Genomic DNA, 13,944 nt, shown 5'->3' on the forward strand with positions numbered 1-13,944 from the left:
CTTCATAATTCTACGAATCCTTTTTAGACCTTTGTATATCGTGAACCTTAAATCTTTGGCATTTGGATAACCTGAACTATGAAATAATCACAGGCAGGATTACTGTCTATTAATGAGTGAAACAGTAGGGACACCCCAAATACCAATTGTGCTTAACTTGGAGACGGTGGCAAAAGAAAATTTTGTGTGAAAGAATTGTGGCAATGAACACCACAGATTTACCACCCTCTGATGACAGAAATTCCTCCTCATCTTCTTTCTAAAGCTACGTCCTTTTATTCTGAGGCTGTGCCCTCTGGTCTTGGACTCTCCCAACAGTGGAAACAACTTTTCCACATCCACTCTATCCAGGCCTTTCACTATTAGATGTTTCATGAGGTCCCCCCTCATCCTTTTAAATCCCAGCGAGTACAGACGCAGTGCTGTCAAACGCCCATTTTACGTTAACCCAAACATCCCCGGGATCATTCTTGTAAAACTCCTCTGGACCCTCTCCAATGCCAGCACATCCCTCCTCAGATATAGGGCCCAAAACTGCTCACAATACGTCAAATGCGGGCCTGACCAGTGTCTTATAAAGCTTCTGTATTACATCCCTGATTTTATATTCTAGTCCTCTTGAAATGAATGCATTTGCCTTCCTTATTACCAATTCAACATGCAAATTAACCTTTTGAGAATCCTGCACCAGTGCTCCCCAAGTCCTTTTGCACCTCCCTGTTTTGATCCTCTCCCCATTTGGAAAATAGTCTACGCTTTTATTCCTCCTACCAAAGTGCATGACCGCGTACTGAGCTGGGTCTTTTTATGACCATTACTAACATTGGCACGGTAGCGCAGCGGTAGAGTTGCTGCTTTACAGCGAATGCAGCGCCGGAGACTCAGGTTCGATCCTGACTACGGGTGCTGCACTGTAAGGAGTTTGTACGTTCTCCCCGTGACCTGCGTGGGTTTTCTCCGAGATCTTCGGTTTCCTCCCACACTCCAAAGACGTACAGGTATGTAGGTTAATTGGCTGGGTAAATGTAAAAATTGTCCCTAGTGGGTGTAGGATAGTGTTAATGTACGGGGATCACTGGGCGGCACGGACTTGGAGGGCCGAAAAGGCCTGTTTCCGGCTGTATATATATGATATGATATGATATGACCAGTTATTCAGCAACCTGTGTCAGTGTCTGGTGGGTTGTCAGTAATTGGCAAAATAGGTTATTCTACATCCTCAGTCTGAACAGTGCTTTGAAGGTTTTATTTGGTTGAGAGGAACTTTCTAAGAGCTATTTGTCTCCATGACAAGTTTTCTTCATCCCTCCATCCTTACTGCAGAATTTGCTGGAGATCGAAGAATTTTCTAGCGTGGCTGTCTTAAGAAGTAATTTTCATGTGACATTTTCCGGACACCATATTTCTATGAATCCTCTTTCTATTCTATCTGAGTGCTTCACAGTCTACCTGATGCCGGTTTTTATCAACTGGTCAGGTGTGAAAGTGCTCATGTTTTCCACCCATTTGTCAGGATTTCTAAGCTTATAGTACAGGCCAAAGTGTCTCAGATGAGATACTCCAACACCAGTGGACATGATGGGGTGGCAGAGTGCGAGATAGGGAGCCACTGCCACAGGAGCTTCCTTTCACTAGAATATTGTTCCAAAAGGAAAGTCATAAAGACTCCAGATCTCAAACATCTCCAACACCACATGCATAGAGATAAGATGCATCCATTGTTAGGGAGCAGAGACTTTGTACAGTCAACACCGAACACAAACAGTGAGACAAGAACCGTGCAATCTTTTCAATGATGTCGGCTGCAGGAGGAAGTTTGCCCGACATGCCTGCAGAACTCGATTTCAAATATCATTCTAACTTAATTCATTTTAGTTTAATTAAAAAAAACAAAAACATTGCAAATGCTTAAAATCTGAAATGAGAATAAACTGCTGGAAACATTCAGCATGGAGGCAGCAGCAAGAAACCATTAGCATTTCACGTTCACAATAGTTTCTTTAGAACTAGGGAAATGTTTCAAGCTGCAGAGAGGGTTGGAGACAACAAGGGAATGTATGTGATGGGTGGTGACAGAGTGGCACAGCGGAAGAATTGCTACCCTACTGCGCCAGAGATCTGGGTTTGATCCTGACACCAGATGCTGTCAGTACGGAATTTGCATGTTCTCCCTGTGACCATGTGGGTTTCCTCCAGGTGTGCTGTTTTCTCTCACACTCCAAAGATGTGCATTTTTGTAGGTTAATTGGCTTCTGTAAATTGTCCCGAGTTTGTGGGATAGAACCAGTGTATGGGTGATCGCAGGTCGGCATGGATTTGGCGGGGTGAAGGGCCTGTTTCCATGCTGTATCTAAAATAAACTAAGCTAAGCGAAACTAAATGACAAAAGTGCTGGGATGCCGTCTCAGAGAGGGTGAAGGCTTGTTAATCACAGCTGGTCCCACATCTGATCAAAAATCACCAACTTCAAACATCTCCTCCCAGGTGCAACCTACATTGCTGAGTATTTCCAGTATTAACTGCTTCTATTGGCAGTTTAATGATCATGCAAAAGATAAAGCTCCTTCACCACATTAGATAAAGTGGTGATGAAATCACTTTTAGCTGACTCTCAGAGTATGGCCAGTTTGCTGCATAGATGATTGTCTCGCGAAGCAGTGAAACCCTTTGTAAATAAAATCAAACAATTCTGTGGAAAACAATTTACTCCAGTGGTAACTTCACTGATACATTATTAAAAACACGCTTACCCAAGGAACATATGGGATACTAACATCCCTTTGGGCAAAAAACATCATCTGAAAGAGAAACAAGGATTGTAAATAATGTGTTGAATTCTTGATACATATCTTTATATCCAGAAAAAGCAATGGAAAAGTTCTGTGTATTTTAAGCTGACCAGGAAGAGAGCGAAATGGTGTAAGTCCTTCTCCATACATCTAACTTCCTGTTTTCATGAATCCATGAAAAGGCTGCTTGGTTACAGATAGATTCCAGGTGGAAAGGTGCTGGCACCTTGCCGAAAGGGGTCATGCTGCAGACAGGCAAGCCTGCTTCACACTCTGTGCCCAGGTGTTGAGGAGTGCAGTGACAGAGTGCTTATCTGGCAGTTGCAGAAGCTTGGACGTCATTGCACGGTGAACCAACTGCAGGAATGGGTTGGCCTCTGCAAGGGAACGGAAAGCAAGCGTTAGTTGGGTCATAGGGGTTTGCGGTGCTACAAGTCACACACCCGCACACTCCAATAGCAAAGAAGAGTGGGAAGACAGAGGATTGGGACTCTTTTAAAGAGCAACAAAAGTTAACTAAAAAGGCAATACGGGGAGAAAAGATGAGGTACGAGGGTAAACTAGCCAATAATATAAAGGAGGATAGCAAAAGTTTTTTTAGGTACGTGAAGAGGAAAAAAATAGTCAAGGCAAATGTGGGTCCCTTGAAGACAGAAGCAGGGGAATTTATTATGGGGAACAAAGAAATGGCAGACGAGTTAAACCGTTACTTTGGATCTGTCTTCACTGAGGAAGATACACACAATCTCCCAAATGTTCTAGGGGCCGGAGAACCTAGGGTGATGGAGGAACTGAAGGAAATCCACATTAGGCAGGAAATGGTTTTGGGTAGACTGATGGGACTGAAGGCTGATAAATCCCCAGGGCCTGATGGTCTGCATCCCAGAGTACTTAAGGAGGTGGCTCTAGAAATAGTGGAAGCATTGGAGATCATTTTTCAATGTTCTATAGATTCAGGATCAGTTCCTGTGGATTGGAGGATAGCAAATGTTATCCCACTTTTTAAGAAAGGAGGGAGAGAGAAAACGGGTAATTATAGACCAGTTAGTCTGACATCAGTGGTGGGGAAGATGCTGGAGTCAATTATAAAAGACGAAATTGCTGAGCATTTGGATAGCAGTAACGGGATCATTCCGAGTCAGCATGGATTTACGAAGGGGAAATCATGCTTGACAAATCTACTGGAATTTTTTGAGGATGTAACTAGGAAAATTGACAAGGGAGAGTCAGTGGATGTGGTGTACCTCGACTTTCAGAAAGCCTTCGACAAGGTCCCACATAGGAGATTAGTGGGCAAAATTAGGGCACATGGTATTGGGGGTAGGGTACTGACATGGATAGAAAATTGGTTGACAGACAGAAAGCAAAGAGTGGGGATAAATGGGTCCCTTTCGGAATGGCAGGCAGTGACCAGTGGGGTACCGCAAGGTTCGGTGCTGGGACCCCAGCTATTTACGATATACATTAATGACTTAGACGAAGGGATTAAAAGTACCATTAGCAAATTTGCAGATGATACTAAGTTGGGGGGTAGTGTGAATTGTGAGGAAGATGCAATAACGCTGCAGGGTGACTTGGACAGGTTGTGTGAGTGGGCGGATACATGGCAGATGCAGTTTAATGTAGGTAAGTGTGAGGTTATTCACTTTGGAAGTAAGAATAGAAAGGCAGATTATTATCTGAATGGTGTCAAGTTAGGAGGAGGGGGAGTTCAACGAGATCTGGGTGTCCTAGTGCATCAGTCAATGAAAGGAAGCATGCAGGTTCAGCAGGCAGTGAAGAAAGCCAATGGAATGTTGGCCTTCGTAACAAGAGGAGTTGAGTATAGGAGCAAAGAGGTCCTTCTACAGTTGTACCGGGCCCTGGTGAGACCGCACCTGGAGTACTGTGTGCAGTTTTGGTCTCCAAATTTGAGGAAGGATATTCTTGCTATGGAGGGCGTGCAGCGTAGGTTCACTAGGTTAATTCCCGGAATGGCGGGACTGTCGTATGTTGAAAGGCTGGAGCGATTGGGCTTGTATACACTGGAATTTAGAAGGATGAGGGGGGATCTTATTGAAACATATAAGATAATTAGGGGATTGGACACATTAGAGGCAGATAACATGTTCCCAATGTTGGGGGAGTCCAGAACAAGGGGCCACAGTTTGAGAATAAGGGGTAGGCCATTTAGAACGGAGATGAGGAAGAACTTTTTCAGTCAGAGGGTGGTGAAGGTGTGGAATTCTCTGCCTCAGAAGGCAGTGGAGGCCAGTTCGTTGGATGCTTTCAAGAGAGAGCTGGATAGAGCTCTTAAGGATAGCGGAGTGAGGGGGTATGGGGAGAAGGCAGGAACGGGGTACTGATTGAGAGTGATCAGCCATGATCGCATTGAATGGCGGTGCTGGCTCGAAGGGCTGAATGGCCTACTCCTGCACCTATTGTCTATTGTCTATTGTCTATTGTCTAAACATTCATTAGCTCCACCAGCAACCAATGGCTGCTGGTGGAGCTAATGAAGCATGGATGTTTTGATTTTTCACCTGTAAATCCCACTGCAGCCAAGTGGAAGAAAATAGCTGAAGAGCCGGCAGTATTATTTTTTTCCTCCCATCAGATACTGCTTTGTCTACAACTTTTAAAATTCAGGTCTTCCTTTAACTTGGGCCAAATTCCTCCTTAATTCACTGATGTTAGTCTTTTTCCAAGCCTTTCTTTAATGCTCAATAATATATTTTCCTTTGGTTCTACACCCAATGTTATTATCACTGTTCCCCAATTGCCTCTTACTGGAAGTAAACCATTTCTCCCACTTCATTCCCCTGGTCCCGTGTTCCTTCCTTATATGTCCTTTCTTCATACAATTTACATGAATTCCTCCCTCTCCCATCCCAATATTTGGTTATCATCCCAGTTGGGTTGCCAATATTTTTATTTAAAAAATAAAGGCAGGTTGCTGGTAGGACAATCTCCCCTCAGTGGTTCCTGAGGATGTGAGGCAGGTTTCAGTCTACTTTGTCAGCCAGAAGGGCTGGTCATGCAGTGCAAAATTCTGGCCACTAGGGTGCATCCAGTATAGATGCTATGGGAGGTTATGTTTCTCTGGATCAGGAGAGGAGGTCCATGGGGAGGAGCGAATGCCACCTGAACACAAGTCGTGGTCTGATCAACCATGGCTGGGTTGTCCAGGCAAGGGTATCTGATGTTGAAAAACCCAATGACCCCAGGTTACATCACTGATGATGCGTTCAGGAGGAACAAGAGATGTATTTATCAATCACAGTCCTCGGGACTTAATGCTGCTAGTAAAATATTCTAACAGATGTTCCGCCCCTGCTTAACAAGTCAAACCTGGTTTCTGTAACTGAACCAGCAGTCTGGCTGCAGTAGTACAAATAACAAACAGCTGTCGATATACAAGAAAGATTTAATCAGCCTGCTGCTTCCAAATAAGCAGGCTGTGATACCTGCAGTGTTCAAAGAGATAAAGGAGACAAAGCATGTTCCTAAAGCAAGTTACGTCTGCAGGATTGTGGGAAGAGGTGACAGCTTTGTGGTCAGCCATGAGGAAATGTAGCTACTGATAACAGACCTATTAAGTTTAAATGCTGCATGTGATGGGGCTGGTAGGATCCCCTTTGGAGGGATGGGAATCTGACTGACTAGTTAATCAAAGGGATATCTTGTTATGAATGGACAGTAGTCTGAGAAATGGGTCCCATCTTGGGTAAGGAAAAGAATAAAAGTTATAGAGTCATATAGCATGGAAACAGGCCCTTTGGCCCAACTTGTCCATGCCGACCATGATGCGACTAAGCTAGTCCCGTGTGCCTGTATTTGACCCATATCCCTCCAAACCTTTCCTATCCATGCACTTGTCCAGGTATCTTTTTTAAATGCTGTTATATTATCTGCCTCAACTACTTTTTCTGGCAACTCATTCCATAAAGCCACCGTGTTACGAGTAAAAAGGTTGCCCCTCAGGTTTGTATTTTGCCCCTCTCACAAACCTATGTCCTCTTGTTTTTGATTCCCCTACCCTGGGTAAAAGTCACTGTGCATTCACCTTATCTATTCCCTTCATGGTTTTATATGGAAGATAACCCCAGCCTTCTGCACTCAACCCCTCAAGTATTGTTTAATTGTTTACTGTTTGTCGCTTTGTTATTTGCGAGCAAAGCACCAAGGCAAATTCCTTGTATGTATACACACTTAGCTAATAAAAATTTGTTCAACGTTGTTCAACTACTGGCAACATTCTTGTAAATCTTCTCTGCACTCTTTTCAGCATAATGTAATAGTTAAATGTTAGTAGATTAGCCAAGAAAATATTTGTCTGTGATGTGTAGCCTTAGAATGGAATGATACGGATAATTAAGTTCAGGATATAACTGGGATTTATATCACTGTAGGGATTGTGATTTTTAAGTCACCTGGACTCTGCATGTGGATGGCCTCCTTGGATATCTTGAATAAAGTGGTGAATGAAGGAACTTGGTTTTTACAATGACTGTGGGGTGTGGAGAGGTAGTCTCATAACAGATACTGTTCTGGATTTATTCAGCATTGGTATAGTCCAGAGAATATTTTTTGCAGGCTGTAGCTTCCCCTGTGGACGCTAGATGGAGCTACCGATTTATTGTTTATGTACGAGCTCTTTCTGAGGCAAGTCTTTTGGCAAACTTCCTCCCATCCTTACTCCTGCAGGAGTACCTATCAGACTTCAAGAACAGATTAAGCTATGCCACAGACTTCGCCAGCTAACTATTGCTGGCATTTAACCAAGGCTGAGTCCATGCCGCCTTTCCTGGCCTCGGACAACCATTGTTGGTTAAAAATATCATACTGGAAATAGAGGAACCCCATTGATTCTGCACGGGACAGATATTTTCTCATAGAAATAACTGTATCCCACAGTTTGGGTTTGTTTGGCACAGTTTGGCAATCTGATATTCCCCCTAAAAATAGTTGCAGTCCCTTGTGTCTTTTTGTATAATGCCTGCAAGTTTGGTCTTTTAACAACCTATTTTGTGGGTATACAGTCTAAAAGCTTTTCTACTGCACCTTAATTCAAATTTCCGACAATTGACATGTGTTCAGCCAAATACATTGACAAACAACATACAAATTAGTGTAATTGATTTCTATTTAGGAATTTGGGGAAAAGGTAAATATTTGAAGTCATGTCACAGATCAGCAATGACCTCACTGAATGGCAGAACCTTGAGGGCTAAATGACTGCCTCTGATATAGAGTACAGGAGTAAGCTGGCAAAATAATGAAACAGGAAGCAAGAACTTCTATGGAAATATAAAACAGATGAGATATTTAGTTCCTTACAGGATGAAAGTGGGGATTTATTGGGGAGTAGAGCGATAGCCGAAATTACAAAGGGAACTGTGTGGCCCTATGCATGAAATACAAAAAGTTAGCATGTGGCTACATCAAGCCATTAGCCAACATTCCAAGCCTTAGGAACGCTAAGGGAATATTGGCCTTCTTTGTAAGGGGGGTGGAGTACAAAAGTATGGAGTTTTGATGCAACTATGCAAGGCCCTAGTGGCCGCATCTGGAATTCTGAGTAGAGTTTTGGTTTCTGTATTTAGGGAAGGATGTGCTTGCTTTCAAGGCAGGGCAGAGAAGGTTCACCAGAATGACTGCTGGAATGAAGAGCTTTGCATATGAAGAATTATTGAACAAGTGAAGCCAAGACTCATTAGGTTAGAAGAATTGAGAGGTGATCAATGAATCACAAGATTCTGAGGGCCATAGATAGGGTGAACACTGAGAAAATATTTTCCCTGGTGAAATTTTAGGAAATCAAACCAGGGCATGATCTTTATCGTGAATAGCAGGGCCCTGAGGAATGTTGTCGAGCTGAGAAATCTAGAGTGCAGGCACATAGTACACTGAAAGTGCCATCCCAGGTAGATAGGGTGGTCAATGCGGCCTTTGATATATAGACCTTCATCAGTCAGGGTATTGAGTAGAGAAGTTGGGAAGTTATATTACAGTTGTCCAAGACATTGGTAAGGCCTTATTTGGAATATTGTTCAGTTTTGGTCACCCTGCCAATCCTCAGACCCTTTTTCCTATTTGTTCCTTGAGTATGTCAGTTACAAATAAGCATGTGTGTAAAATAATGGCACTACAACCACACTACAGGAGACCCATAATTGTACATCCATAAAGGATTGTTTATGCCTCCACTTTGGTAATCAGCAGTCTCTCCAGTCAACTCCATTTTGTAACAGAGTATGAAAAGAAACAACCTAACCCTTCACTTGTTAACTTACCATACTGCTGAGAGTCATCCGTCCATTGTGGGCTCTGGTCTGGGTAGTCAGCTGGAACACTGAGTTGCAGTGGGGGGACACTGGGGAGACTCTTATCATCTGACAAAACAGATCAAATCAATATTAGTTCAAGTCGTGGGAAACAGGCCCTCCAGCTCACCTTGTCCATGCCGATCACGTTGGCTTTGTGAGCTAGTCCCATTTGCCTGGTATGTCATTGGTATTGAAGCCAAGTTCACTCACCCAACTTGCATATGAGGTGGACTGTTCCATTGTTACTGCAATGGGAAGGGTCCAAGTTCACCAGGAATTTAGGATTGAGCCGTGCGACCTCCCCCTGTAAGACATTGGGAATGGTTTGTCTCTCATCATCTTCGTGCCTGCGCTTCCGTGGGGAGATCAGAGGCGCCCTGTGTGGAAGATATCACCGGTCTTTAGCTGAGCAAGATGACTAACATTTTCCATGTTTTGATGTAGAGGAACACAAATCTGGAATGCACTTTTTTTGCAAGATAAATTCAAACACAATATTAGCCATGTTTACCTTGGTCCCATAACCATGTAATACATTACATGCACAGTTACTACACGGACCACAGCCGTGACATGCTATGTCCTACATCTGCCCAAATGTCATTTGAGACCCACTCTCTCATTTACCTTTGCTTTACAGTCACCTCTCCTTTCCATCAACTGAGAATAATGAACACTATTTAGTGTTATTCCCCAATTGGCACCAAGCACTGAGCAGTAAGAATTATCGCACCTTCCACACAGTATGTTACGAGGATGGTGCCAGGATTCAAGGGCCAGAGTTAGAGGGTTGGGCAGGCTAGGACTTTATTCCTTGGAGCCCAGCAGGCTGTGATGGTGCTATTCTAATAGAGGTGCATAAAATCATGAGGGGAATAGATATGGTGAATGCACAGAGACTTTTACCCATTCTAGGGGAATCAAGAACCAGAACCAACAACCTCGTGAAATGTTTTAAGAAGGAGGAATGGAAAGGCATAGACGCCAAGAGAGAAGAATACCCACTACCTCTCCCCTCTGCAATCACTTCCAACCTCAGAATCTTCCAATGTTCCTATCATTCCAGCTTTTTGCACATTCCCAATTTTATTCACTCCAGCTTTATAGGTGTGCCTTCAACTGGCCAAGTCCTCATATCTGGAAATCCATTCCTAAACTCCCCACTCTCTCTTCTTTTAGGAACTGCATAAAACCTACTTGCATAAAGAGAATTGAAAAGTTGTGCAAGCTATTCACAAAGGCAAGTATCTTGCTAGATTAAATCTTTGCATTAATCTGAAACTTACTGGAATGGCGAGGTAAGGAATTGCTGAGATATTACATACGTGATCGGTGGTCCGTGGATGGCAGTCATAGCAGGTCCGAAGGTTCGCTGTAAGGAATGGTTGAAGACCGGGGAGCGTATGTTAGCCAGGACTGCATCCAGGAGGGGCTGGCACAGGTACTGCTGCTTGGTGATCGACATTGGTGGAGGTGGAGGTGTAGGCTGGGGTGGAAAATAAATTTCATTAACCATCACATTTTTCTCCTCACGCACAGAAATGGCAATACAAATGAGGAATGTTACGATCTGAGGAAGATGAAATTCCCGTTTTAATAGAAATATCACACCTTGGTATGAAACTAGGCCACTATGCTAAGGTGGTCATCAATAAAGCACATTTGGCTCACTTGACCCTAAACTACCTCAGACCATTCCATCATCCTATCACCTTAAGATAATTTTTTTGAAACTTTAGAAATGGGAATAATTCTCTCTTTGCAGAATGAACGTAAAGGTCTACAGATTAAAAATGGCTGCAGAATGGTGTTAAAAACAGTGTTTTTGTAAACAGGTGTGAAATTGCCAATTTGACCTGTGGTAATATGGTGCAGCAAAGCTGTTTTTATTTATTTGGCTCAATATGCAACAGTTTGTGTAATCTTGATGTGTTCAATATTTAACGTATTTAACAGTTATTGTAGTGTATCACACAAATTAGCATGCTATTCAGATAAGATCATGGCATTGAAAGTTGTGTGTCAGTGCTGAAAAGTAAGGGAGTCTTTGGGCACCAAGGCTCCTCTGAGCAGACGACAGCACATGCCTCTCCAGCTTAGTCAGAGAAATGGAAACTGAGAAAACACCGGCATACTCGGGAGAAAGAATACCTGGATAGTTGTCTCAAGAGCTCAGCCACACTTATTAAGAACTGCTGGGTTAGAATGCAGTAACAGCATGGGATGGATTTGCCCTCTGGAGCAGGATCGATAGACCCGAGCAGTGTCATGCCTCCTGCTGGCCGCACTGAGGGATATTACAACCAGCTTGAAATTGGAGCAGGAGGGGGAGGATTTTGATCACAGTATAATGAAGACTACTGAGTACTGTCACTGACTAGATGAGCAGTCAAGAGTTCTAGACTAGTGAACTACTGATCCAATGTTACAGGTTCAAATCTCACTATGGCAACTGAGGAATTTAAATTCAAGCAATGAAAGAATAAAGAAATCCGGAATTAAAAATAAACTAGTCCCTATAACGACAAATATACCGATTGTTGTAAAAAATGAATTCATTGACATCCTGTTTAGACAGTACCGGGAGCTCAGATGAATATTAAAGGGCACTTCAATAGCTATGGCAGAAACATTAGCTTAACATAGACATAGCTCGAGGAGTGATGTGGGAGAAAGGAATTTCTAGAAACTCTGACTGGCTATGAAAAGGGGCGAAGAGTAATCCAGTATAATTGATAAGAGACAACTTTAATGGGCCAAGAATGGTGACATGGTAATAACAGATTGCCAGGCTTTAAGCAATAGTCAAAATTTTCCACTCCAGGGGAACGATAGGGCAATCAAAACTAAGCCTCCCTCAGGACATAACAAGTAATCAAAACAATAAAGGTGGGGGATGTGTGATGAACAGAAATGAAGAAGCAGGCTGAAAGCTCGCAAGGAAGGTGAAGAATAAGATGGGTAAAGAGAGTTTATGAGAGAAGAGCAGCAAAATCTGCTGACGTGTTTAATAACATAAACTTGATAAGGCCACACACAAATCATCCTGGAATCAGCTCTGTGGCCATAGAAACACATGGCCATTTCCTTCACTAATGGATCCCCTGTAATACTGTGGCACCATCTACCTTCCTCATTTCCCTCGTGTACAGCTGAAATGACCATGGAGCCATGGACATGACTGACTGAAAGTATGCCCCAGACTTCAGGACTGATACCAGAAATACAAATAAGGAATAGGAGTCAGCCACTCAGCGAGTTATTCTATTATATTATAACTGATCAGAGAGGAACTTTAACATCCCCATTAACCGCAGTAAACATTACTTGTCAAAGATTTATTTAAATATTCAAAGATTCTGATTCCAACACCTTTGAAGAAGAGTTCTCCAAAACCTCACGATCCGAGAGAGAAAAAAAAATCACCATATATTTGTGGAGATATTACAGCACAGAAACGGGCACTACGGCCCAACTCATCCCTGCCAAACAAGATGCCTGTCTACGCTAATTCCATGTGTCAGTATTATGCCCCTATCCCTCTAAATCTTTCCAATCGAAAAAGGCAGGCACGGCTGAGACCTGTGTGAGTGCCCATTCTGTAAGAGGAGGGAGGAGATCGCCAGAGGTGATGAGATCAGAAACAGTTTGGGGCCTGGCGGCATGGTATTCGTCTGTGGGGTCATGGTCAAGGGGTAAGTCTGAGGAGGTGTCCGAAAGCTGGCGCCTGGCCTCAGCACAGTAGAGGTCAGCATATAGGGCCATCGACTGACATCTATTATAAACCTACCGACTCCCACAGTTATCTGGGCTACACTTCCTCCCAAGGGAACACTGCTCCCTTTAGGGGTTCCTCCAAGTCTCACGCCATCCCAACTTGGAAATACAATGCCATGACTTCAATGGTGCTGGGTCAAAATCCTTAACTCCCTCCCACTTTGCCACGGTAACTGGACAGGAGCAGCAGTCCCGGGATGGCAGGATTGACATATGATGAAAGAATGGGTCGACTGGGCTTGCATTCACCGTAATTTAGAAGGATGAAAGGAGATCACATAGAAACATATAAAATTCTTAAAGGATGGGGCAGGCTAGATGCAGGAAAAATGTTCCCGATGTTGGCAGAATCCAGAACCAGGGGTCACAGTTTAAGAATAAGGGATAGGCCATTTAGGACTGAGATGAGGAAAAACCTTTTCAGCCAGAGTTGTGAATCTGTGGAATTCTCTGCCATATAAAGCAGTGGAGGCCAATTCACTGGATGTTTTCAAGAGGGAGTTAAGATTTAGCTCTTGTGGGCTAAAGGAATCAAGGGACATGGGGAAATAGCAGGAACAGGTTATTAATTTTAGATGATCAGCCATGATCATATTGAATGGCGGTGCTAGCTCGAAGGGCTGAATGGCCTACTCCTGCACCTATTTTCTATGTTTCTAATACCTGACACCTGAAATGAAATCAAAACTCACCACTGCCATGTCATTCTTCAATTTTTCCAACGCAATTTCACACTTTTGAAGAGTTGCCAAAGAACACCTGTTAAAATATAGCAGAATTTGAAAGCTCCTTGGAGGTTGCATACATCAGGAGAATCAGACCTTTAGAGTCAGTCATCAGAATGGAAACAAGCCCTTCAGCCCATTGAGTTTTCATCGATCTTCAAGGACCCATTACATAACATATCTTTAATTTCCATCTTTACATCAAACCTGCTGATAGTGTGTGACAGTTACAAAAAAAACTTCTTGTTACCCCTTCTCCCCTCAAAATAAACAACTTAATTAACCAGATAAGGCTTTTCCATAACAAACTAATGTCGTCTTTGATGAATATGCACCTTCCTAATG

The 13,944-nt window shown here is 43.1% G+C and overlaps 1 protein-coding gene across 3 annotated transcripts in view; it reads right to left on the bottom strand.

Moving 5' to 3' along the window:
* Positions 1-2,007: 2,007 nt before the first annotated feature.
* med15 (mediator complex subunit 15) overlaps positions 2,008-13,944 on the bottom strand; it is a 74,583-nt gene continuing 62,646 nt past the window's right edge. For 2 of the 3 annotated variants that reach the window (XM_078421369.1, XM_078421367.1), the window contains 5 exons: positions 13,567-13,633; positions 10,423-10,583; positions 9,308-9,474; positions 9,065-9,163; positions 2,009-3,166 (listed from right to left, as the gene is read on the bottom strand). In XM_078421369.1, coding sequence (XP_078277495.1) covers positions 3,030-3,166; positions 9,065-9,163; positions 9,308-9,474; positions 10,423-10,583; positions 13,567-13,633 — 631 coding nt within the window. In that variant the 3' untranslated portion in view covers positions 2,009-3,029. Of the gene's footprint in view, positions 3,167-9,064; positions 9,164-9,307; positions 9,475-10,422; positions 10,584-13,566; positions 13,634-13,944 lie in introns of all 3 variants that reach the window. The other variant, XM_078421368.1, reaches the window with a different exon arrangement.

Source organism: Rhinoraja longicauda, chromosome 25 (genome assembly GCF_053455715.1).
Source record: "Rhinoraja longicauda isolate Sanriku21f chromosome 25, sRhiLon1.1, whole genome shotgun sequence".
In the NCBI taxonomy this organism is placed as follows: domain Eukaryota; kingdom Metazoa; phylum Chordata; class Chondrichthyes; order Rajiformes; family Arhynchobatidae; genus Rhinoraja; species Rhinoraja longicauda.